Source organism: Crotalus tigris, unplaced genomic scaffold (genome assembly GCF_016545835.1).
Source record: "Crotalus tigris isolate CLP2741 ecotype Arizona unplaced genomic scaffold, ASM1654583v1 scf7180000024316.1084291, whole genome shotgun sequence".
Taxonomy (NCBI): domain Eukaryota; kingdom Metazoa; phylum Chordata; class Lepidosauria; order Squamata; family Viperidae; genus Crotalus; species Crotalus tigris.
In genome coordinates this window covers 511,126-535,720 of record NW_024100488.1, presented here as the reverse complement: position 1 = coordinate 535,720, position 24,595 = coordinate 511,126, and the positions used below count along the sequence as shown (strand labels likewise).

The window sequence follows — 24,595 nt, the reverse complement described above, 5'->3', positions numbered from 1 at the left end:
AAGACTTTTGTGTCTCAAACGCCCCAAGTCATCGGTAGAGGCATTACAGCGTCTAAACAAGAGCCAGGAATCCATCGATCGATCGATCAACCAATTAAATTTATACGCCTCCCCTAGCTCACTGTCGTACCACTTTCCTTCACGTATTTGGGTATAGATGGGTTCTTACTACAAATCCTATAGTCCTTTGCTAACAGGGCTATGGGAGAGGGGGTCCAGATGAGATGGGGGAAGGGAATCTTGCCCCCCCAAACATCCCCCATGCATTTCTCCGTTGCTCCCCCGCCAAGTGGGGTGTTAAGGCAATCTTTGGCCAACTGGCAGGCGGTGGACAGGGGCTATTCTGGACCGGATCCCTTCCCGGGTCTGACCCGGACCAAATGCCCCCCTCCCTTTAAAAAGAGGGGAGACTCAGAAGCCAAGACTTGGGGAGGGGTCGCCGAAGTCAAGGTGGAGTACCCCCAGGGTTATTTTGGCTCCAGATGTCAAGAGTTTAAAAAAAAAAAACAAAACCGGAATTTCTCGCCAGGGCGGGAGGAAACGAAAACAATCAGGAACGTGTGAATCAGTTTCCGAGTTCAGTTCGCAACCCGGCCATCCGATCTGTGCCTAACGCGGGCAAGTTAGACTTGAGCAATTGATAAGATAAGATAACCTTTTATTGTTGTGTTGTGCGTTTCCAAAATGAGCCCAGTCCCGCTAAAGCAAGCAGAAGATTGAAATTCCTCGACGGCGCCACCCATCCCTTCATCAGCCGCGGGTGCGGGACGGGATTGGGCTTGGCCGCGAGAAATTGCACTCTGCACATGCTCGCGGGCACCACCAGCTCCAAGTCCAGGTCCTAGACCCTGGTGAGCGGGTGGTGGGGTGGTGGTCAGCCTCTCCTGGTCCCCCATTCCACCCCGGCCGGTGCAAAGGGACCCCCGCGCGGCCCCAGGGCGGCGCTTCCTCCCCGCGGGCGCGCGCGGCTCGTTCCGGCTCCCCTCCGGAGAGACGGGGCGGGCTCCGTGACTTCATCCTCGCGGCTCGCCATTGGCCGCGCCGCCTGTCACTCCACGCACTTCCTCCTCGGGGGAAAGAAGGCGCGCGGGGGGGGGGGCGGCAGCGGAGGAGCGACAAAAGTTTGTCCGGCGGGCCGGGCGCTGCTGCCGTTTCCTCGGAGTCGCGTCCCGGTCGCTGGAGAGGCCGGAGGGCCCCAGCCAGACTCTCCCTGGGTGGGGGGGGGAGAGAGAGACAGGGAGATAAAGAGAGGGAAGGAGAGAGAAAGAAAGAAAGAGGGGGAGAGAGAGGGAGGGAGAGAGAAGGAGAGAGGGACGGAGGGAGAGGGAGAGAAAGAGGGAGCGAGCGAGAGAGAGAGAGAGACAGAGAAGGAGAGGAAGAGAGAGAAGGAGAGGGAGAGAGAGAGAAGGAGAGGAAGAGAGAAGGAGAGGAAGAGAGAGAAGGAGAAGGAGAGAGAGAGAGGGAGAGAAAGAGAGAGAGAAGGAGAGAGAGAGAGAGAGAAGGAGACGGAGAGAGGGCGGGGAAGGCAGCTGGGCCCGCGGGCGCCTGGATGGCCTCCCTGCCCGCCGCCCCCGCGGGCGCTGCCACCTCCGCGGCCGCCCCCGAGTCGATCCCGCCGGCCGCGCCCCCCGCCGGGGTCTCCTTCCAGCTGCAGATCGGTCTGACCCGCGAGTACGTCCTGCTGCCCGCCGCCTGCGACCTCGCCCACGTCAAGCAGCTGGCCTGCTCCATCGTGGACCAGAAGGTGGGCGCCGCGCGGGGACCGGGAGGGGAGGGAGGGGAGGGGAAGGGGCGCCTGCCTGGAGCGCCCGCAGCCCGAGGGGAAAGGGGACCACCAGGAGAGGAACGCGCAGCATCCCTGACTCCGCGGTCGCTGCGGGGTCCCTCCGCGCGGGGCAGCGGCGGGCAGGCGCGACCGCCGCGCTCCTGTCCGGAGAAGCCCGGGAAGCGGGTAGCTTTTTCCAGGAGGCGACCTCCGGGCTGGGCCGGCCGCCCAGAAGCCCACGGGCCGCCCTCTCGCCTCGGGACGCCCGGCGGCTTCTGCTCCTGGCGGCTCCCGGGCTCCGGAGCGCTTTGCCTAAGACGGGCCGGGCGGTGGAGGCTGGAGACCCGTCCGGGGAGCCTCGGGTTGAGCCGCTGCCCTTTGCCCGGCCTGGGTGTGTTTGGGGCCGGTGTGCAGGTGAGTCTACGGAGCGTTTCCAGGTGATGGTTGTGGCAAAGGTGCCTCTCTCTCTTTTTTTTCTCTCCAAAAGGCCAATGGACTTCCTCGCTATTTGTTTTTCTTTGAAAAGGTTTCACTTCTCACTCTTTTTCTTTGCAAAGGAAAAAAAAGACCCCAAGAAATAATAATAATAATAAAAAGGAGCACCTTTTAGACAGGTGGGTGTGTGGCTGTTGCGGCAGCCTCATGCACAACCTGCCCTCACTGAGCTGGACAGGCAACTCTTTGGTAGGGACTCTGGTCAGCCTGGCGAAGAGCAGCGGGTGTGTGTGTGTGTGTGTGTGTGTGTGTGTGTGTGTGGAGCCCTGGGCAGGAAAACCGGTTCTGTTCCCTTGCAAGCCCATCTCGGCTCACTGAGCAGGTGTGGGGCAGATCAAAGGGGCAGGAATGCTGCGAAGGTCTCCGGGTCAGTGATTTGGCTGGAGGGGGGGGGAGGGAAAAGCAGAGGGAAAAGCAAAATAAACCAGAAATTGGGAGAGAGAGCTGCAGAGTTGAGTGAGTGACCAGGTGAGAGAGCTGGGCAGGTGGACCCGTTCCTGCTTCCTGGCTCCTCCATAGCTACCTTTCTGCAAATACCTATTTATTTGTATCTCAACTGTATTGTTTTCACAAATAACTGACGGTGGTGAACCTATCCAACACACCTTCCTGTTTTCCCCACAGCAACAACCCTGTGAGGTGGGTTGGGCTAAGAGAGAGAGTGACTGGCTCAAAGTCACCCAGATAGCTTTAATGGCTAAGGCGGGACTAGAACTCCCCGTCTCCTGGTGATTGGCCCAAAGTCACTCCATTGGTTTTCATGGCTAAGGCAGGACTAGAACTCAAGGCCCCCCACTTTCTAGCCTGGCGCCTTAACCACTGGACCAAACTGGCTCTCAGTATCAAATAGCCTCAAAAAATGTGGAACTTCAGCACCCATAATCCTCCAAACGCTTCTTAAGGTCTGTCTGTTTGCCAAAAGAAAGAGGAGGGGGGCTTAAGGTTTGTCGTGCTGGACAAAGGGTCTTCCTCCTGGCTGTACAGTGGTTTAGATTTCACACACAGAATAACAGAGTTGGACGGGACTTTGGAGGTCTTCTAGTCCAGCCCCCTGCTCAAGCAGGAGACCTTATGCCATTGCAGACAAATGACTGTCCAGTCTCTTCTTAAAAATCTTCAGTTTTTAAGCAGAGGTGCCCAAAGGAATGTGTGAACCCCGATTCAGCTGCTGTTGGGGACAATAGTTCATGCCGCTGTTTTTCAAACTTGGGTGGACTTCAAGTCGCCAAGTTTGAAAATAATAATAATAATAACAAAAACAACAACAACAATAATAATTATAAAGTTGGAAGGGACCTTGGAGGTCATATAGTCCAACCTCCTGCTCAGGCAGAAAACCCTATACCATTTTGGACAAATGGCTGTCCAATCTCTTCTTAAAAACTTCCAGTGTTGGTGCATTCACCGCTTCTGGAGGCAGGTTGTTCCACTGGTTAATTGTTCTAACTGTCAGGAAATTCCTCCTTAGTTCTAGGCTGCTTCTTTCCTTGTTTAGTTTCTACCCGTTGCTTCTTGTCCTGCCTTCAGGCACTATGGAGAATAGATTGACCCCCCCCCTCTTCTTTGTGGCAGCCCCTGAGATATTGGAATACTGCTATCATGTCCCCCCCTCGTCCTTCGTTAAACTAGACATACCCAATTCCAGCAACTGTTCCTTATATGTTTTAGCCTCCAGTCCCCTAATTATCTTTGTTGCTCTTCTCTGCACTCTTTCTAGAGTGTCAACATCTTTTTTACATTGTGGTGACCAAAACTGGATGCCGTATTCCAAGTGTGGCCTTACCAAGGCCTTGTAAAGTGGTATTAAAGTGTTAGTTTATAGGGTGGCAGGGCCTATACGAATGCCACCTCCTGAATGGCAGTGAGGAGACAGCCTAGACTTCAGGAAACCACAAGGGAAAATAAAATCGGGGGCTGGGGAAAACCCCGAAATGAAAACGGGGAAAAAACACAAAGAGTGGCAACGCTGACTTAGAAAAAGAAAAAAGTTCCAGGGCTGCCACGTTGTGTCGCAGAGGCTGCTTGCAGAGTTCGTTGTGTGCTTTGAAGCTTGCATTTTGCAGGTGGTGCTTTCGATCCGGTCCAGGGGGAGGTGTGTTAGATCCATATTGTTAGGGCAGGTAGAAGCCAGAGCAGAAACCGCCCTGATGGATGCTGAACCTGAACTCAGAGCTGGGGGGGGAGGGGAGAGAGTGAGAGAAAGAGAGACGTGGCTGGAGTCGTTGGCGGCAACATCTTGTCTCCTCTCCCCTGCACAAGTGATGTGGGGCCTCGGTGGCGGTGCTGAGCGAGCTTTTTATGTGACAGCAAAGCAGCGGAAACGGCAGACGGGACCTGCCCGCCTGGCTGCTTGCTGTGCAGGAAAGGGAAATGGTCCCCCCGTTTTGGAGGGTGATAATCTTTGGGGCTTCTCCCGGATGGAAGCCGCCCTGGTTGCATCCGTTGATGTTGCTGCTGCAACGGTCAGGAGGAAACTTGGATGCCTCCGGGCTCAAGGAGAGAGTGGCCGCGGCTCTTAAGAGCAACACGTATGTCCTTGGTCAGCCTGACACCCAGCTTTTCCCCCCCTGCCCGCTTTGCTTCCGAGTAGCCCAAAGGATTTTGCTTTATTCGTTGATCATACTCAAAGAGCGCCCAGCAATGGATCAAGCTAGAACTAAAAAAGGAACTTCCTGACAGTTGGAACAATTAACCAGTGGAACTACTTGCTTCCAGAAGTTGTGGGTGCTTCATCACCGGAGGTTTTTAAGAAGAGACTGGACTGCCATTTGTCTGAACTGGGATAGGGTCTCCTGCTTGAGCAGGGGGTTGGACTAGATGACCTCCAAGGTCCCCTCCAACTCGATTATTCTATGATTCTGTAAGGGTCTCCTGCTTGAGCAGGGGGTTGGACTAAATGACCTCCAAGATCCCTTCCAATTCTGTTGCTCTGTTATTCCCTCGCAGTGGGAATCTGGGCGATGTTCAATAAATATGGTTATTTGCAGGTAGTCCTCGGCTTACAACCCTTTTGTTTAGTGACCGAAGTTACAAGGCCACCTGAAAAAAATGACTTATGACCGTTCTTCACACTTAGGACTGTCGCAGCCTCCCTGTGGTCATGTGATCAAAATTTGGAAGCTTGGCAACTTATTTAACAACGGCAGCAATTTGCTTAGTGACTGCAGCAAAAGTCCTAAAATCGGATGGGCCTCACTAAATGACCGTCTTACTTAGTGACGGAAATGCTGTCCCAATTGTGGTCCTAAGCCAAGGGCCTCCTGCAAAACGACCGATTTAGCTGAGAAACGGCCACCTGGGCATCCATTTTCCACATGACCTTGAGTCCTTATTGTGGCTGAGCAGGAGACAGGAAATCCGGGGTTTTTTTTCGGACTTAAGCGGTCAAGCAAATTCCTTTGGAGGTGGTGCCTTCACGTAGGGACGACGTGGAATCTAATCTCGGGTTGAAAACAACCGAATAACAGAGTTGGAAGGGACCTTGGAGGTCTTCTAATCCAGCCCCCTGCTCAAGCAGGCAAGGTGAACTGGGTACCACTGTGGTACAATGCGCTAAAAGTTTAGATAAAGTGTGAGCAGCCCCCCCCCCCGTGTCATGAGTAAGATGTAGGTTTTATCTTTGGGGAATTGCTTCTTCGGAAGGCTAACCCCGCTTCTGCTTTCATGATCATTGGTGAAGCGGGTAAATTTGCTTTATAAACGTGAAAAACACATCCCTAAAAATTCAAACTCTGCCAGCTGCTTGCAAATGTCAAGCTGTCAACTTTGCTTGGGGCGAAGCTCTTGTTTAACGCCATCGATCCTCCACGTCCAGAGGCAGTCTACCTTGGAAACACCCCATTCTAAAGGCAGGGAACCAACCGACCAACGCCTGTGTTCTTGGTGGTTTTCCTGGCTGCACATCTGCCTGCCAGCTGTTGCCTTTGGAAACACTGGACCAGATAGGAAACACCGTTGTTGTTTTTCCAATGGGGTGTCTTCCAACTACAAACTGTGGAGGGGAGTCCCTTGCTATATACCCTCTCTGAAGCCCGTAATAGCCCTTTAGGAAGGGGACAAAAGCAGGCAAGGGGTCTGGCTGCCCCCCCCAACCCTGATGCAATCCCACGCTCCGAGGGAGCAGCCCCCATCCCATGATTTGTGCATTTGTGCAACCTCTTGGTGTTTTTCCAGTCTGCCTCCTCCATGCAGTCTAGCCGAACTGATGCCAACTGGGTGAATCACTGGCATTTTATCCCCCCCCCTTCCTTAACTCAGCCTGCTTTTGGCTGCCCTTAAATTTATTCTCGATTTTTATAGGTTTTTTTTTGGGGGGGTGACCCATGTTTGAATGCTGGGCAGCTGGCAGTGGTGGAGGGAAGTGGGCTGGTGCAATAGGATAGGAGACCCTGAAGCCGTCCCCCCTGCCCACCCCAGCTGGGATGTTGTAGCATTTTTAAGGAGGGGGGTGGTGGATTTCGGAGCACTTGGAGACAGAGGCGAGGCGGGCCCATCTCCTTGCCCAGATGTGTGGGACTTCAACTCCCAGGGTGCCTTGCTGGTGGTTCTGCCAGCCCTGGCAGAAAACGTTCCTTCCACTGCAGGGTCCTGGATGTGCAGTGCAGAAAGAGGAAATTTGATCTCTGGGTGAAAACAAAGTTTTCGTCGTCTTCCCTGGAACTCAGTCAAAATCACATAAAGTATTAATACTGCTTAATTATAAAGCCTTAATAAGGCCACACTTGGAATACGGCATCCCGTTTTGGTCACCACCACATTACAAGAAAGATGTTGAGACGTTGGAAAAAGCGTAAAAAAGAACAACTAAGATGGTTAAAAGAAAAGAAAAGAAAAGAAAAGCTGGCTGGCTGGCTGGCAAGAAGGAAGGAAGGAAGGAAGGAAGGAAGGAAGGAAGGAAGGAAGGAAGGAAGGAAGGAAGGAAGGAAGGGAAGGAAAAAAGGCAGAAAAGAAAGAAAAGAAAGAAAGATGGCTGGCAGGAAGGAAGGAGGAAAAGAAAGAAAGAAAGAATAGAAAAGAAAAGATGGCTGGCAGGAAGGAAGGAGAGAAAGAAAGAAAGAAAGAAAGAAAGAAAGAAAGAAAGAAAGAAAGAAAGAAAGAAAGAAAGAAAGAATAGAAAAGAAAAGATGGCTGGCAGGAAGGAAGGAAGGAAGGGAAAAAGGCAGAAAAGAAAGAAAAGAAAAAAGATGGCTGGCAGAAAGAAAGGAAGGAAGGAGGAAAAGAAAGAAAAGAGAGAAAGAGAGAAAAGAAAAGAGAAAAGAAGATGGCTGGCAGGAAAGAAGGAGGGAGAGAGGAAGGAAGAGGAAGAAAAAAGAGGAAGACTTGGGGGAAGCCAATCTGTCCTGCAAAGGAATGTCGCAAATCAGCTGGACCAAAATCAGAGGCGAGATTTGCATAACCGTCCCGGGTGCCAAGAGGCCTCGCATGGCTGCCTCGCCTACCTGCGTGGCCCACGCCTGCTTCCTGTGCAGCCCTGGGCCTCCGCCTGCCTGCCTGCCTCCCTTGCAGAGCTCTCAGCCTCCCCTCCCCTCCCTCCCTCCCCCCAGCCCCAAGGTTGCCTGCCTGCATTTTTGAACAGCCTCGTGCAAAATACCTGCCATGTTGGCAAGCAGCCCAGCGAAGGCCCCCCTGCCTTTTGGGATGCCCCAAGCAAGAAGCTCTTTCCTTCCCCAGCCGTGCAGTTTGGAGTCTGACCGGGCACCCTTCCTGGCACAGCCTCCAAGGGTGAGCCCCGGGTGATGGTGGGAAAAGAGAGGTTCAAAAACAACAACAACAACATCCCATCTACATGGACGACAGGTGTTTTTTTTTAAAATTCCGCTTGCGTTTTCCCAAAAACACACCAGGAGCTTCCAGGATGCCTTATAGAGCCGGGGTGGGCAACAACTGCTTGTCCTCGGCTTACGACCACAACTGAGTCCAAAATGTCCATTGCTAAGCCAGAGAGTTGTTACGTGATTTTGACCCGTTTTACGACCTTCCTTGCCGCCGTTGTTACATTGTTAAGCGAATCTGGCTTCTTTCCCCTTGACTTTGCTTGTCAGTAGGGGATCACGTGGCCCCCGGGAGGCTGCAACCGTCATAAATATGAGACTGTGGCCAAGCGTCCAAATTTTGATCACGTGACCGTGGGGATGCTGCAACAAATTGGTCATAAGTTACTTTTTTCCGTGTCGTTATAAACTTTGGTCACTAAGTGAACTGTTGTAAGCAGAGGACTCTCTGTACGGCAATTTCACAACCCTGTGGGCTTCAATTCCCAGGATTCCTGATCCAGTCCTGATCTAGGCAGGCCACTGGCCTTTACTGATGAGGATGGATTATTTGCTGGAAGTATTGATTATTGGCTTCTAGTTGCTAATACTTTGGGGACCCCCCCCCCAGAACCAATACAATCCTGGATTTTCACGGGGTTCCCCAAAACGAGGCTCGTAGCCAAAAGTTCCCTACCCAACAAGTGCTGCCTCATTTACACACCTCCACAGGTCCGCAAAGCGAAGGAAATCTGAAGTTGCTTTGTAAACTGCCTTGGTAACCGGTTCACTTAACGACTGAATGGCCGGTGGTGATTGTTCAATGAGGACCACCTGTACAGTCAGAGAGTGCAAGGCTGGGTCCCCTCAAACGCTGAAGCATTCAAGCCCTGGGCTTGCCTTTCCCTGGTACCAAAATCCTGGTTTTTATAAGGCTTTCCCCTTCCCCCCCCCCATTACTTATCTGATCCGTGCTGATCTTTCTCTTTTGCAGTTTCCCGAGTGCGGATTCTACGGCCTCTACGATAAAATCCTGCTGTTCAAACATGACTCCTCAACAGCCAACATCCTGCAACTGGTCCGAGCCGCCTCTGACATTCAGGAGGGGGACCTGGTGGAGGTGGTTCTCTCAGGTAAAGGGCCTCGGTTAGGGAAAGCAGTCTCCTGATGATGTTACCTAGTTGGGTCATGAAACGTCTGCAAGAAAACCACCCAGCTCAGAGAGGACTCCACAATTCTTCTTCTTCTTCTTCTTCTTCTTCTTCTTCTTCTTCTTCTTCTTCTTCTTCTTCTTCTTCTTCTTCTTCTTCTTCTTCTTCTTCTTCTTCCTCTTCCTCTTCCTCTTCCTCTTCTTCTTTCTTCTCCTCCTTCTTCTTCTTTGTGAATCCAGCCCCTTCCTTTAGTTTTAGATCGGATCATTTGCACCAGAGTAGCTAAATTTAAGCAACGGGTTAAATATATACAAGTAGATAGCTAGATATAATAAAAGAGTAGAGCTGGAAGGGACCTTGGAGGTCTTCTAGTCCAGCCCCCCTGCTTAAGCAGGAGACCCTGTACCATTTCAGACAAGTGACTGTCCAGCCTCTTCTTAAAAACCTTCAGTGATAAGAACGCCCACAATTTCTGGTGTCCAGCTGTTCCACTGGTTAATTGTCCTCGCTGTCAGGAAGTTTCTCCTTAATTCCAGGTTGCTTCTCTCTTTGTTCAGTTTCCAACCATTGTTGGAAAAACAATGATAAATTAAAAGATAAGTTAAGGCAGCTACTTATCTCATCTCCTGCTAACTAAAAACACATTTAAAAGACTTTGAGGTTTGGAGATCAGCCAGTTAAGAGGGTCACCCAAAAGTTTTGCTACCTGCATGAAAATGGGAATCAAAGTGCTTGACGTGAAGTGCAGAAAAGAACAATCGTTATTTGGATTTTCCTCCTGTTTCTCTCTCTCTCTCTCTCTCTTTCTTTCTGCAGCCTCGGCTACTTTTGAGGACTTCCAGATCCGTCCGCACGCTCTCAATGTCCACTCGTACCGGGCCCCGGCCTTCTGCGACCACTGTGGAGAGATGCTTTTCGGTTTGGTCCGCCAAGGCCTCAAATGTGACGGTAAGAAAAAAAAAAAACACCTGCAGAAAACTAAAGGCAGTTATCTACTTCTAAGAATGCTAGATTTGCACTCAGGACCGGCTTGAAGAATGGGGTTTATTTGGGGAAGGGGTGAAGGGAAAGCCGCAGTAGAGAACTGGGGTTGCTAAAAGATGGATTTTTTCCCCCTTTTCATGATGGCCATCAGATGGCCGCCTATATCTCCTATTTTCCTTGGCGGAAAGAAACCGTAGTAGTAAGAACAAGCAATCCTTTCCTCGTAGAAATCTTTATTTTTATTTTCCTTGTGGGAAAAAGAAATGTCTTTTCATGATCTGAAACATCTGGACATGTCCAGAGTCTGCACATCAGAAAGGGAGGCTTGAAAGATATGCATGAAATGGAGTAACGTTTGTCAACCTTAGCAACTTTAAATTGTGTGGACTGCAACTCCCAGAATTCCCCAGCTGGCAAGCTAATGAATTTTAAGAAATGTGTGGACTTCAACTCCCAGAATTCATTGCTGGCTGGGGAATTCTGGGAGTTTAAGTCCACACAACTTAAAGTTGCCAAGGTCAAGAAACACTAAAACGGAGCATTGACCTACCCTGCAGAGCTGTTGTAAATTCCCTCTCAGCCTGCAAAGTGAACAGTATACAGTAATATAATTTCACTGGCAAAGGATTTAAAATGATTATTAAAGAAATACTTTAATTACCCTTGCCTTCTTCTAACCTCCCGGCCCCGTGGCCTCTCCTGCCCCACAGGTTGCGGCCTGAACTACCACAAACGCTGCGCCTTCAGCATCCCCAACAATTGCAGCAGCGCTAGGAAACGCCGCCTCTCGTCCACCTCGCTGGCCAACTCACAGTCCTTGCGGCTGTCAATCACCGAATCCTTGCCCTGCGCCCCGGACGAACTGGTGAGTCAGCCCTGCCTCCCCCCACCGGGCCTGAGGCAGCTCCGCTTGGCCTCTGCTTGGTTTCTTCTGAGTCTTGAGGACTAGAATTTTGATCACGTGACTGGGGGGGGGAATGCTGCAACCTTCGTAAGTGTGAAAAATAGTTGTAAGTCACTTTTTTCAGTGCGGTTGTAATTTTGAATGGCCACTAAGTGAACTGTTGTAAGTTGAGGACTACATGTACTTTCTTGGCCAGGGGTAAGTCCCCTCTTTTCCTTCCTTCCTTCCTTCCTTTCCTCCTTCCTTCCTTTGTTCCTCCCTCCCTCCCTCATCCCTCCCTCCCTCCCTCCCTTCCCTCCTTCCTTCCTTCCTATCTTTCTTCCTTCCTTCCTCCTTCCCTCCCTCCCTCCCTTCCCTCCTTTTTTCCTTCCCTTCTTCCTTTCTTCCTTCCCTCCTTCCTTCCTCCCTCCCTCCCTTCCCTCCTTCCTTCCCTCCCTCCCTCCCTCCCTCCCTTCCTTCCTCCCTCCCTTCCTTTCCTTCCTCCCTCCCTCCCTTCTCTTCTTCCTTCCTTCCTTCCTTCCTTCCTTCCTTCCTTCCTTCCTTCCTTCCTCCCTCCCTCCCTCCCTCCCTCCCTCCCTCCCTGGCCATTCTCTGTGTCCTGTCCTTGCCCTGATCCTGTCCTCTTCTCCGCCCCGTTCCTGGCCCAGAGTCGGTGTTCCACGGAGCTCTTTCCCCGCCGCCTGACCTCCTCCACCTACATCGGCCGCCCCCTTGAGCTGGACAAGCTCTTCCTCTCCAAGGTGAAGGTGCCCCACACCTTCCTCATCCACTCCTACACCCGCCCCACCGTCTGCCAGTACTGCAAGAAACTCCTCAAAGGCCTCTTCCGCCAGGGCCTTCAGTGCAAAGGTGAGTGGGCTCATTTCCGTAACATGTATGGGAGGGCGAATGGGGAACTCCCCGCTACCAGATATTTGCAGTCTGACAGCTGCAGGTGCAATGCCCGGCTAGAATCCGTTTTATTTCTGGTCTCCCTCTGCTGGCGGCTGATGGCATTACATCCCCCAAAGGCCAGCCCTTTTCCTGGACGGAAGGCGAGTGAGGGACTTTTTGGAGTCACTGAAAAGTGGCCCCCCCTTTTCTTTCTCTCCTCCCCCCCAACTCCCTCCAGACTGCAAATTCAACTGCCACAAGCGCTGCGCGACCCGAGTGCCCAATGACTGTCTGGGAGAGACCTCCTTTAACGGTGGTGGTGAGTTCCAAAGACGTCTCATATTGCAGGCGGGACAAGATGGAAGAGACTCTGGCCAGGGTGTGTGTATATGTGTGTGTGATTTTACGCTGGCTGGGGCAGGAGCGACGCCGGATGCCGGACTGGCATGAAAGAATGCAGAGCTGACCTTCCAGCAGTTTCTGACCATGTGATTTACTTAACAACAGCAGCGATTCACTTAACGACCGTGGCAGAAAGGTCATAAAGTTGAGCACGATGTATTTAACTGCCTTGCTTAGCCCAGGAAATTCCGGCCCCCTTGTGGTCGTCAGGCGAGGACTACCAGTAGGGCTGTGGCCCCTTCTTTAACTGTTTTGATCCCATCCAGCGGGGAGATCCCCACGGTTGGAATCAGGGTGACCAGATTTCCCATGCCGGATTTGGATCCCTGGATTCCTCCCCTCTTCCTCCCCCAGATGTTTCTGTGGAAGAATCGAGTGATCTCAGCGAGGCGGATAAGAACTCGCTCATGGACGAGTCCGACGATTCGGGGATCATCCCGGGATCCCACTCGGAGAGTGAGCTGCGCATGGACGAGGACGCGGACAGCCTCCAGAAGTCCCAGAGGTGAGGGGGGGGAACCCAGGTGCTCCTTCCTCACGGCTCCAGGGGCCAGGTGGGAGGTCTGGCTTTGCAACACACTCAATCTTCGTTTAGTGACCATTTGAAGTTACAAGGGCGCTGAAAAAAGGACCGTTTTTCACACTTAGGAACGTTGCAGCGTCCCCGCGGTCACGGGATCGGAATTCAGGCGCTTAGCAACCGACTCACATTTACGACGGTTGCAGTGTCCCCAGGGTCACGGGATCCCCTGTGTCATTTTTTTTCAGTGCCATTGTAACTTTGAACGGTCACTAAACAAACTGTTATAAGTTGAGGATTGCCTGTAACTAACTTAACCACTGCCGTGCTTCACTGAACAACTGTGACGAGGAAGGTCATAAAACGGGGTGAAACTCACTTAGCGAATGCCTCACTTTGCCGCATAAGTGTTAAGTCCAGGACGGCCTGTATTACGACTCCTCCTCTCCCCCCAGGCCGTTGATAATTTTGATTTTTCAGCACTTCCAGTGAAGCCCTCCCCATCATTGGGGTCTCCTTTTCCCATGGGGGGGGGCTTTTCCGTCACCCCTCTGACCTGTGCCCCTCCCCCTCTGTCCACCTAGCTCCGTGGGGTACATCCCCCTGATGCGAGTCGTCCAGTCCGTCCGCCAGACCACCCGCAAGTCCAGCACGGCCCTGAAGGAAGGCTGGATGGTGCATTTCAGCAACAAGGACACCCTGGTGAGCGAGGGGAAGGGGCTGCGGGGCTCAGAACGGATCAGCAGAGGCGCTGCAGAGGGATCTCTTGGAGGCTTCGTAGCGCTGCGTTCAGGATTCTTTGCAAGAGGGTGTCCCACCAGGGCTTCACCATGGCTGGTCTCTTTGCTGGACCGAATGCCCCAATGCCTGGAGCAGGGGTCTCCACGCTTGGCCACTTGTAAGACTTGTGGACTTCAACTCCCAGAATTCCCCACTCAGAACAGAGGTCTCCAGGCTTGACCGCTTTAAGACTTGTGGACTTCAACTCCCAGAATTCCCCACTCAGAGCAGGAGTCTCCAGGCTTGGCCACTTGTAAGACTTGTGGACTTCAACTCTCAGAATTCTCCAGCCAGCTCATGTGATCGGCAACTCTGTTGCATGTGCTGGCTGGGGAATTCTGGGAGTTGAAGCCCACCCACCTTCAATTTCAATAGCAGGCTGTGCCAAGAGTGGGGGGTCTTTCATCGCCAGAGAAGCCCCTTCCTCCTCCTGATCCCCCAACCCTTTTTGCTTTTTCCTCCTTTGCAGCGGAAACGCCACTACTGGCGGCTGGACAGCAAGTGCCTCACCCTCTTCCAGAACAAGAGTAGCAACCGCTATTACAAGGTGAGTCTCCTCTTCTCAGGGTCTCCAGGACAGGGACAAAAGTGGGGAGCCGGACCCCCTTGTCCTAGCAAGCTTCTGCCCTTCGCTGGGGGGCAGGCGGGGGTGTCTTCTCTCAGCTGAAACTTTTTGGTAGAAAAAGGGAGCAGAAGACTAGGGCAGGGGTAGGCAACCTCGGCTGTTTTATAACTCATGGACTTCAACTCCCAGAATTCCTGAGTCAGCTATGCTATGCTATGCTATGCTATGCTATGCTATGCTATGCTATGCTATGCTATGCTATGCTATGCTATGCTATGCTATGCTGACTCAGGAATTCTGGGAGTTGAAGTCCATGAGTCATAAAACAGCCGAGACTGTCTACCCCTGGACTAGGGGAAGGGGCTGGCCTTTCACAGCCCAGGAAGCAAACCACCAGAGGATTCCAGAGTGCGGAGGGGCAGGCTTGAGGTCATCTACTCCATCCCCAGCTCAGAGCCAGACTGAAGTATCTCCCACAGCCTCCACTCGGAAACCCCCCCCCGCCCGGTTCGCTATGGGTATTTTTGCCCCGAATTGGAAAGAAACGGCAGTTTTTGCAAAAAAAAAAAAAATGTTGTAAATCTCACTGGATACCCCAAACAGCCATAAATGAGGTCCGTTTGCTGAGTGCCCCCAAATATGGTCACAACCACAGGGAGGGCTGGACAGATGTCAGAACTTCGGAACCAGGCCAGAAGCAGCTTTTGGGGAGGGGCTCTGTCGTAACTTTGAACGGTTGCTAAGCCACCCGTCGTAAAACGAGGACTACCTTTCTCTGGAAAAGAGCTAATTATTTCCTTTTTTCCTTTCTTTCCGCCTTTCCACCTCCGCCAGGAGATCCCGTTGTCGGAGATTCTGGCCGTGGAGCCGGCTCAGGATTTTTCCCTCATGCCGTCCGGTGCCAATCCTCACTGCTTCGAAATCATTACCGCCAACGCCACCTACTACGTGGGCGAGAATGGCGCCCCCAGCAACCCGCAGCACGGCGGAGACAGCCTGGAACACGCCAAGGCCTGGGAGATGGCCCTCCGCCAAGCCTTCATGCCGGTCGTCCTGCAGGGGGTGCCAGCGGCCCAGGGACAGCCCCCCCACAGTAAGTGCGGCACGCACAGACCTGCGCCTGGGTGACGCTTGCGTAGGTAATCCTCACTTACTGACTGCCGCAAGGGAGGCCGTTGTGAAGTGGAACGTCTCACAACGGCCCTGACTTATGATGTCAGTGTGGTCATTAAGCGGATCCCCTGAGGTCATGACGCACAAAGTCACAGGACTGTGGCTTGCAAACTTCCCTGCCGGCGTCCCCATTGAGTTTTCTTGTAGGGGTGTGAAGTTGTGAGGGTGTGAGGTTCTGCCAGGTGTCTTTGTGATGCTGCAATCCTCATAAAGGTGCATTGGTTTCCAAGTGCCCAGATCACGATAACGTGACCGTGGGCACACTGCAGTGGCCGTAACTTTGAGGACCAGTCATGAGTCTCCTTTTTCAGCATCATTTCAAACGGTTGCTGAACGAATAGTCAGTAAGCGAGGACTACTCGTCGTTTCCTTGCCAAGAAATCAATTCTGGGTGAATCAAAGTTTCCCTTCTGAGCGTGCTCCTTGTGCAACACTGCCCTCTACTGACGGGAAAGGGTATTACCTTGCCTCTTCTCGTTGGTTTGGGGTCCTCGGAGATAGATCGTGGCCTACAAAGTGGCTTCCGGGGGCCCAGTTCCGGGTGAGCCAAAGATGGAGTCAAGACATGGAGGAAGTTAAATCTTTTCGTCTTGTCTCATCTAGGACAAGCGTCTTTGCGGATCTCTGTGTCCAACAGCCAAATCCAGGAGAACGTGGTGAGTGTCCTACCAGCTGCCATTCTTCTTCCTCCGAGTCTCGTTCTTCGGTCTCGTCACCCACTGAAGGTGACCTTAATAGGTGACTTCTTTGTCCAACTGCAGGATATTGCCACCGTCTACCAGATATTCCCCGATGAGGTCCTGGGCTCCGGGCAGTTTGGCGTGGTCTACGGAGGTAACCCTCATTCCTTTTCCCAGGTTTTGTCATAGAACAATGGTGTCCAAAAGTCGAGATGGCAGCTGCCACAGAGGTCAAAAAGAGGATGGAGGGTGGATTTGTTCCCATTTCACAAGCCTACACCGTGCCAGTCTTGCAATGTTGTGATGCACACCCCGAAGCTTGTGGGAATGTCCCTGGAAGTAGATCTCCGAAAGGACCAATTGTGGTCTTCAAATCTTGCAACGTTCCATGTTTCGTTGTCTCTGTCATTGCTGTGCTGAGAACTTAAGTTCAACAACTGAAGGAGAGCCCTCTCCCTCCCTTCTCCCTCCTCCCTCTCCCTCCCCCCTTTCCAGACAACTAACCTTTAACCTCAATCAAAAGCTTGGCAATTCTTCAAAACAAGGGATGAGCCCAATCAGGGCAACCGTAGGGAAGATGAAGTCTTGAAGGCATCTCCCAACCCTTTTGTCCAAGGATTCACGCCCTGCAAGAGGAAGCATCATCTCTGGGGAGACTCGGGGCTGGTCTGGAGGGGGTGGGTGGGAACCAGCTGACTCCGCAACGTCTCTCTTGCCCTGCCAGGGAAGCACCGCAAGACAGGTCGGGATGTGGCGGTGAAGGTCATCGACAAGCTTCGTTTCCCCACAAAGCAGGAGAGTCAACTGCGCAACGAGGTCGCCATCCTGCAGGTGAGAGGTCCCACCCAGTCTGGTGACGCCCCTGTTGGGGGATTCTCACTTTTCCTTTCTATTTCATTTCGTTTTTAATCATTAAGCGGCCAGAGTCAGTGGGCAAGATAGATAAACACATTGTGATTGAACTCTCACCTTTCGGTTTTAAACCAGAGGTCTCCAAACCTGACCTCTTTAAGACTGGTGGACTTCAACTCCCAGAATGCCTCAACCAGGAAGGAATTCTGGGAGTTGAAGTCCACATATCTTAACATGACCAAGATTGAGAAGCACTCCACCAAAGCAGGGCATTTTCTCTAGACGTAATATTTTTATTAATTACACTTCCCCCCCATGATTTTAGTATTTGTCGTATTTGTTAATTGCGAAGTTGTGTCTGACCCATCGTGACCCCATGGACAACGTTCCTCCAGGTCTTCCTGTCCTCTACCATATTCTGGAGTCCATTTAAGTTCACACCTCCTGCTTCAGGGACTCCATCCAGCCATCTCATTCTCTGTCGTCCCCTTCTTCTCTTGCCCTCCATCTTTCCCAGCATTAGGCTCTTCTCCAGTGAGTCCTTCCTTCTCATTAGGTGGCCAAAGGACTTGAGTTTCAACTTCAGGATCTGGCCTTCTAAAGAGCAGTCGGGGTTGATCTCTTATTTTTTTTAGTATTACAATAGTACTATACTATTGGTAATTTTACTGTTCTTCTAAGTGACATGATTGCCTTATTCAGATGGCCTTGATGCCTTAACTATATTAATGTTTCTTAACTATATAAGATCTTAAACTTGTAATTTCAGGCGTATCGCGATAGGAGATTTTAGCTGGTTTTTCTTCTAGCCAAGTTCTCTCCTGATACAGGCTGCACAGATATTGGCTGTGCGGGTCAACGCCAAAATGAAACGACCGACTGACTCCCTTGTGGCACCCAGCCTGCCATCATCCTCTCTGCAGGGTGGGCTGGGGAGCCCCTTTGCCTTAAGGTTAAGCCTCCTGTTTTTCATTCTGACCCCGTCCTAGAGTTTGAGGCACCCTGGGATTGTAAACCTGGAATGCATGTTTGAGACCCCGGAGAAAGTCTTTGTCGTGATGGAGAAGCTCCACGGGGATATGTTGGAGATGATCCTGTCTTCGGAGAAGGGTCGGCTCCCAGAGAGACTGACCAAGTTCCTGATCACCCAGGTAGAAAGGCTTCTCCAGATCTTTTCTTTCTTTCTTTCTTTCTTTCTTTCTTTCTTTCTTTCTTTCTTTCTTTCTTTCTTTCTTTCTTTCTTTCTTTCTTTCTTTCTTTCTTTCTTTCTTTCTTTCTTTCTTTCTTTCTAAACTTCCTGCCACCCAAATCTTGAAGGATGTAATGCACGGATCTGTCACTAGAGGGCTCCAGAGTCCTAACTAAAAATATTGCTTCTGCCTTGATCTCAAAACAATGACTTGATTACAGATTGTTCCCAGGGGAATGTTATAGGTTCCTTAAAACAAAGAGCAAAAATCCCCTTTGGGGCTCTCTGGGAGGAAAATGGGATCAACCTGGAACCTGTCAAGTCTCTTCTAGAGTCAGAACGACTCCAGCAATCTCAAAAGAAAGACAGCACTTTCTTGGTCCCATTTCTAAGTTACCAATCTGTCAAATGTAATTTCTGTACTTTGCTTCTGATCATTTTATCCCATTCCATAAGTAACATCATCAGTGCTAGAAGGGAGAGGAGTTTGCAGAGTGGAGGAGGAGAAGGAGAAGGACTATGGGGTCCTGGGCACTAGGTAATTCAACATTCATTACCCAACACTGAAGATGTAATCTAGTTGGGTCATGAAACGTCTGCAAGGAAACCTCCAAGCTCAGAGAGCACCAAGGACCCCTCAGTTCAGCCCTGAGCGACAAAATATTTTCTTCTATTTGTTAAGTTGTTTCTTCTGGATGTTTCCTCTCCCTTAAGGTCCTGGTTGCCCTCCGACATCTGCATTTCAAGAACATCGTTCACTGCGACCTGAAGCCTGAAAACGTCCTCCTGGCATCAGCCGAGCCTTTCCCCCAGGTGGTATTATTATTATTATTATTATTATTATTACCTTTGTATACCAAAATCTCAGGATCATACCTTGCCTTTCAGTGCCAAGCGTAAAAAATAAGCTTTATGTGTGAAAATCCAGCTTGATTGATTTACAGGCAGTCCTTGACTTATGACAGGCGTGTCAAACTGCCGGTCCCCGGGCCGGATGCGTCACGCTGAAACCGCGCCCACCCCATTGCCGGAAATGGGGAAAAAGTCGCGATACGTCGCAAATTTGACATGCCTGACTTAACGACAACGGAGCCCAAAACTTACAGCGTCAAGTGAGACGTTTAAGTGAGTTTGGCCCCAATTTACGACCTTTCTGGCCACCATTGTTAAGTGAATCACTGCGGTTGCTATTAGTCACCTGTTCGTTAAGTGAATCTGGCTTCCCCCATTGACTTGGCTTGTCAGAAGGTTGCAAAAAGGGGATCACGTGACCCCGGGAGGCTGCGACCGTCGTTCAATGTGAACCAGTTGCCAAGCTTTCTGGATTTGGATCACGTGACCACGGTCGAAACTGTGAGAACCGGTCCTGCGTCCCTTTTTTCCAGCGCCTTTGTAAGGGTCACTAAACGGGCTGTCATAAGTCGAGGACCACCTGGACAGCCACGCCCGTCGGCTAAACCTCCCTCCCTCTGATCTCCGCTCCGCAGGTGAAGCTGTGTGACTTTGGCTTCGCCCGCATCATTGGCGAGAAATCCTTCCGCCGTTCGGTAGTGGGCACGCCGGCCTACCTGGCCCCCGAGGTCCTGCTCAACCAGGGCTACAACCGCTCTCTGGACATGTGGTCGGTGGGCGTCATCATGTACGTCAGCCTGAGCGGCACCTTCCCGTTCAACGAGGACGAGGACATCAACGACCAGATCCAGAACGCCGACTTCATGTATCCGCACAACCCCTGGCGGAAGATTTCGGTTGGAGGTGACTCTCCTGGGAAAGAGGGCGAAAGGCGGGTGGAAGGATCAGCGGGTTGATTGTCAGCCTCGGCCGCTTTAAGACGGGTGGACTTCAACGCCCAGAATTCCCCAGCCAGCAGAGCTGGCTGGGGAATTCTGGGCGTTGAAGTCCACCCGTCTTAAAGCAGCCGAGGTTGAAAAATATTGGCTCAGAGAATAGAACTACACCCCCCACAACGTTTGGGTTTCTAGTTTGGGGTGTGTGTGTGTTAGATTCTGACTCACAAATAGAACGTCTAGCGTGAATGGAGCCCTGTGTGGCTGTGTCTTATTTATGTCTGATGTCTTTCTTCATCCTGGTGATTTGGATTATTGGAGGATGCATTGATTGAAAGCCAATTGGGGATCCTTCCTTCCTTCCTCCCTCCCTCCCTCCTTCCCTATTTCTTCCCTTTCTATCTCTCTATTCCTTCCTTCCTACTTTCTCTCTCTATTCCTTCCTTTCCTCTTCCTTCCTTCCTCCTCACTATTCCTTACATCCTTCTTTCTCTATTCCTTTTTTCACTGTTCCTTCTCTCTGTTCCTTCCTTTTCTCTCTCCTCTCCATTCCTTCCTTCCTTCTTTTTCTTTTTTCCTTCCTTCCTTCCTCTCTCCATTCCTTCCGTCCATCCATCCATCCATCCCATCCCCACCTAGCCTCACCTGGGTTGAGTTGGGCGGCAACAGAAATTTAATGGCTGAGGACATTAATAAACAATCCTGGTTTTAAGGCTTGGCTCTCCTTTCGCCCCCTTTCAGCCATCGATCTGATCAACAACCTGCTCCAGGTGAAGATGAGGAAACGTTACAGTGTGGATAAATCACTCAGCCACAGTTGGCTACAGGTCGGTTGAAGAGGTGGGGGCTGTGCTGCGTTGAATCGCTCCTGACCCAAATGGGTCACTCTAGGTCAGGTTTTCCCCACCATGATCTCCGCTGTACATTTGGACTATAAAGGTCTTGAATTGAGGGCGCTTTGGTGCTGGGTGGGCTTATTGCAGATGTTTCATTACCAGAGTAGGCAATATCATCAGTGTTAGAAGGGAGGAGGAGGAAGAAGAAGAAGAAGAAGAGAAGAAGAAGAAGAAGAAGAAGAAGAAGAAGAAGAAGAAGAAGAAGAAGAAGAAGAAGAAGAAGAAGAAGAAGAAGAAGAAGAAGAAGAAGAAGAAGAAGAAGAAGAAGAATAAGAAGAAGAAGAATAAGAAGAAGAAGAAGAATAAGAAGAAGAAGAAGAAGAAGAAGAAGAAGAAGAAGAAGAAGAAGAAGAAGAAGAAGAAGAAGAAGAAGAAGAAGAAGAAGAAGAAGAAGAAGAAGAAGAAGAAGAAGAAGAACAACAACAACTGTGGGGCCCTGGATGCTCTCAGAACCTGATGGTTTTCTTGCAGACATTTTATCACCCAACTGGGTAACATCATCAGTGCTAGAAGGGAGGAAGGTTTTCAAAATAGAGGAGGAGATGGGCAGGAGGAGGGGTCTGAGGACTATAGGGTCCTTGGTGCTCTCTGAGCTTGGTGATTTTCTTGCAGATGTTTCATTACCAAGCTATCAGTGCTAGAAAGGAATGATGGAGGAGGAGGAGGAGGAGGAAGAGATCTGTGGGGTCCTGGGTGCTCTCTGAACTGGCTGGTTTTCTTGCAGACGTTTCATTACCCAACTGGGCAATATCCTCAGTGCTAGAAATGAGTGGGGATTGCTCTCCTATTCTGCCCTCTCCATGTGGCTGGGAGTGTCGGTGTGGCCACCCACCCGTCATTCTTGGTTCTCTGGGCCTGACACCAGCTGGTCCCTAAGACCACCACAAACCTGCTGCCTTCTTTCCATCTGCCCCTCGCCCCATCCCTCTCCTGTTCAGGATTACCAGACCTGGCTGGACCTCCGGGAGCTGGAGAGCCGGATGTTCGAGCGCTACATAACCCACGAGAGCGACGACGCCCGTTGGGAGCAGTTTGCCGCGGAGCACCGCCTGCAGTACCCGGAGCATCTGCGCGTTCGCCGGCTGCGGGAGGAGGAAGAGTCCAGAGAGCAAGAAGAGGAGGAGATGGAGGTGCAGGGCTTAGCCGAGCGGGTCAGCGTCCTCTGAAGGCCTGTGACCGGGCGGGCAGGACGAAGGGCAACGCAACTGGACGAGGACCTTGACTGGAGCAACCCTGGCCGCTCACTGAATTCGCACTCGCCACCTCCCCCATCGTCTCTTTTCCGGGAGGTTGGAAAAACAAGAAACGGAACCTGTCAGATCTTTGCAAGGAGAGTTTTGGCTGCTCGAAGGTCGGCATCGCTAAGAGCCACGTTAAAGGAGACCCACAAGGGGCAAGGTAATCGTGCACAATGGGTAGAGTCAACCTGGCCCTTGGACGGAGCCCTGCTTCCGTTGTCTCCTCCCCTTTTTCAGGGCTGGGATGGGGGACTTGCTTTGCACGTTGCATTAGCCCAAGGGTAGGCAACCTTGGCTCTTTTATGACTCATGGATTCCAACTCCCAGAATTCCTGAGTCATCTATGCTGACTCAGGAATTCTGGGAGTTGAAGTCCATGAGTGATAAAAGAGCCGAGGTTGCTTATTAGCCCATTTTGAGTGTTTGGCTAAAAAAGGTTCATGCAAAAGTAGCCAGTTTTCTTGAGCTAGGACCGATGGGGGCTACAGGTTGTGTCCCCTCCCACCCAGGGATGCAGAGGAAGCTTTGGGGAGGTATGGAGGTTGAGGAAGAGGAATCGGGACTGTTTCACAGTGGAAACAGCCTCAAAACCGATGGCGGTGCTCTCTTTGATGAAGATTCCTGGTTGAATGAAGGTTTCTTTGGGGGAGAGGGGGTCTAATCCAGGGGTCTCCAAACGGGGCCACTTTAAGACTCGTGGACTTCAACTCCCAGCGTTCCTCAGCCGGAAACATGCAGCAGGCAGAAACACGACGGCTGAGGAATGCTGGGAGTTGAAGTCCACGAGTCTTAAAGTGGCCCCATTTGGAGACCCCTGATCGAATCAATCTGAGTGGGAATTGCTCTCTTTGATCGCTGAATCGGTGTTTCCTCAAACTTGGCTGCTTTAAGCAGGATGGACTTCAACTCCCAGAATTCCCCAGCCAGCTGAATTCTGGGAGTTGAAGCCCACCCCTCTTAAAATGGTCCAGCTTTAGAAATCTTGCTTTTAACGGACTGGCAGAGAGGGAATTGTCAAGCGGGCAAAAATTCATGCAGGCAGCCTTCAAAGTAGGACTCAACGTTGAGGGAGGCAGAAACAGAAATCGACCCCCCTCGTATAGCCCCCCCCTCCAAAATCCCTGCTCCTTCCTCTATGCCTCCCAAGGGCACGTCGGCTTTCCAAAGTGGACCGTTTGAAACAGGCCAGCGCCACCAAAGACTGGCTCCTTGTGCACCAGACAAAGCTACCTTCTCTTCCAGCGTGGAGTGGGCCAACGTCTTTGCCTCCAAACCACATGGGCTGGCCAAAATCCATGCGCCGGAAGGGAGAGGAAGAAAGCCCAGGGGAGGTGGGGGGAAGAGATGCTGTGTGGTTCATTTCTCTTTGAAAGATTCAAATCCCACTCTGCACATCCGGTGAAGGATTAACCCCATAATTTTTTTTTGACGGGACAGGAATTCTCCGTCTAAAGCAGGGGTTCTCAACCTGTGGGTCGGGACCCCATTTGGGGTCGAACGACCATTTCACGGGGGTCGCCAAACCATGCTGTCCTCCATTTTTTTCCCTTTTCCCTAGCTGTCCTACTCCCTCTTATTGGTGGCCACACCCACTTGGGGGTCACCACAATATGGGGAACTGTATTATGGGGTCACAGCATTAGAAAGGTTGAGAACCACTGATCTAAAGCTTTCCATGATGGTCAGCTAGAAATATTTTTGCCCCCAGCCAGGCTGATGGGAATGGTAGTCTCACCTCGCTGGAAGAACAGTAGCAGTTTGCAGGCCTCTGGGTTTCTCTGGGAAGGAGAAATATGTGGGTTTGAGGTTGTTTGCATAACGCAAACCAAGATGGGATTTCCCCCCCTCTTCCCACCAAGATTTCAGCCCCTCCCTATTGGCGTTTATTAGATTAAAGGTCCGTCTCTCCTCTTCTGCTATTAAATTTGGCCAACATCCTTCTGCTGAAGCTTACTGATTCCAACCCCCCCACTCCCCACCCGGCACTTAACTGGATTCACAACTACCACCAAATTTCTGGTTTGCTCATTAGAGTTTGTGGAATAAACCACCATTGATTGGTCAATGGGAAAGAGTCGGTTTTGATATGGGGCGGTCTCTGATGTGGCCACTTCCTAGCAACTGGGCTTGCTTTGAAGAGGCAGCTTACCCCGGACAATTGTTTATACCCTGAAATGTCTATTTTTTTTTTTTAAATAGCCTGAACGTTGTGTTGTATATAAAAATACATTTAAATCCTAGATTTTAAAAAGCGTCTTTGAGTTGCATGTAGATTTGGCTGAAGAAGTCAGGAGAACTTTTGTTTCTTTTGCTACTGAGCGGGTCTCTGGGGAGAATGCCCACCCGGTTCTTTTCTTTCTTTCTTTCTTTCTTTCTTTCTTTCTTTCTTTCTTTCTTTCTTTCTTTCTTTCTTTCTTTCTTTCTTTCTTTTTTACTTACCCTTCTATTTATTGATCTGTTTATCAAATTTATATGCCACTCATCTCCTGTCGAGTGACTCTGGGCTTCTTGTTTGGTTCTCATTCTACTTTCCAGTCTCTGGAAAGATTCTTTTCTTAAAGTTTGCACCTTGCATGGTGTTGCTGTCGGGG

General features: G+C 51.1%; 1 protein-coding gene across 1 annotated transcript; it reads left to right on the top strand.

Annotated features, from left to right (window-relative positions):
- Positions 1 to 1,398: 1,398 nt before the first annotated feature.
- PRKD2 (protein kinase D2) lies at positions 1,399 to 24,244 on the top strand. The gene is made up of 18 exons (XM_039325084.1): positions 1,399 to 1,744; positions 9,005 to 9,143; positions 9,978 to 10,109; positions 10,856 to 11,010; positions 11,697 to 11,898; positions 12,161 to 12,241; positions 12,679 to 12,829; positions 13,429 to 13,546; positions 14,094 to 14,171; positions 15,024 to 15,282; positions 15,966 to 16,018; positions 16,124 to 16,196; positions 16,767 to 16,873; positions 17,884 to 18,045; positions 18,798 to 18,896; positions 19,571 to 19,838; positions 20,612 to 20,697; positions 21,705 to 24,244. Exons 1-18 carry the CDS (start codon positions 1,550 to 1,552, stop codon positions 21,930 to 21,932), a joined length of 2,586 nt encoding a protein of 861 aa, XP_039181018.1. The 5' UTR covers positions 1,399 to 1,549; the 3' UTR covers positions 21,933 to 24,244.
- The last annotated feature ends 351 nt before the right edge of the window (positions 24,245 to 24,595 follow it).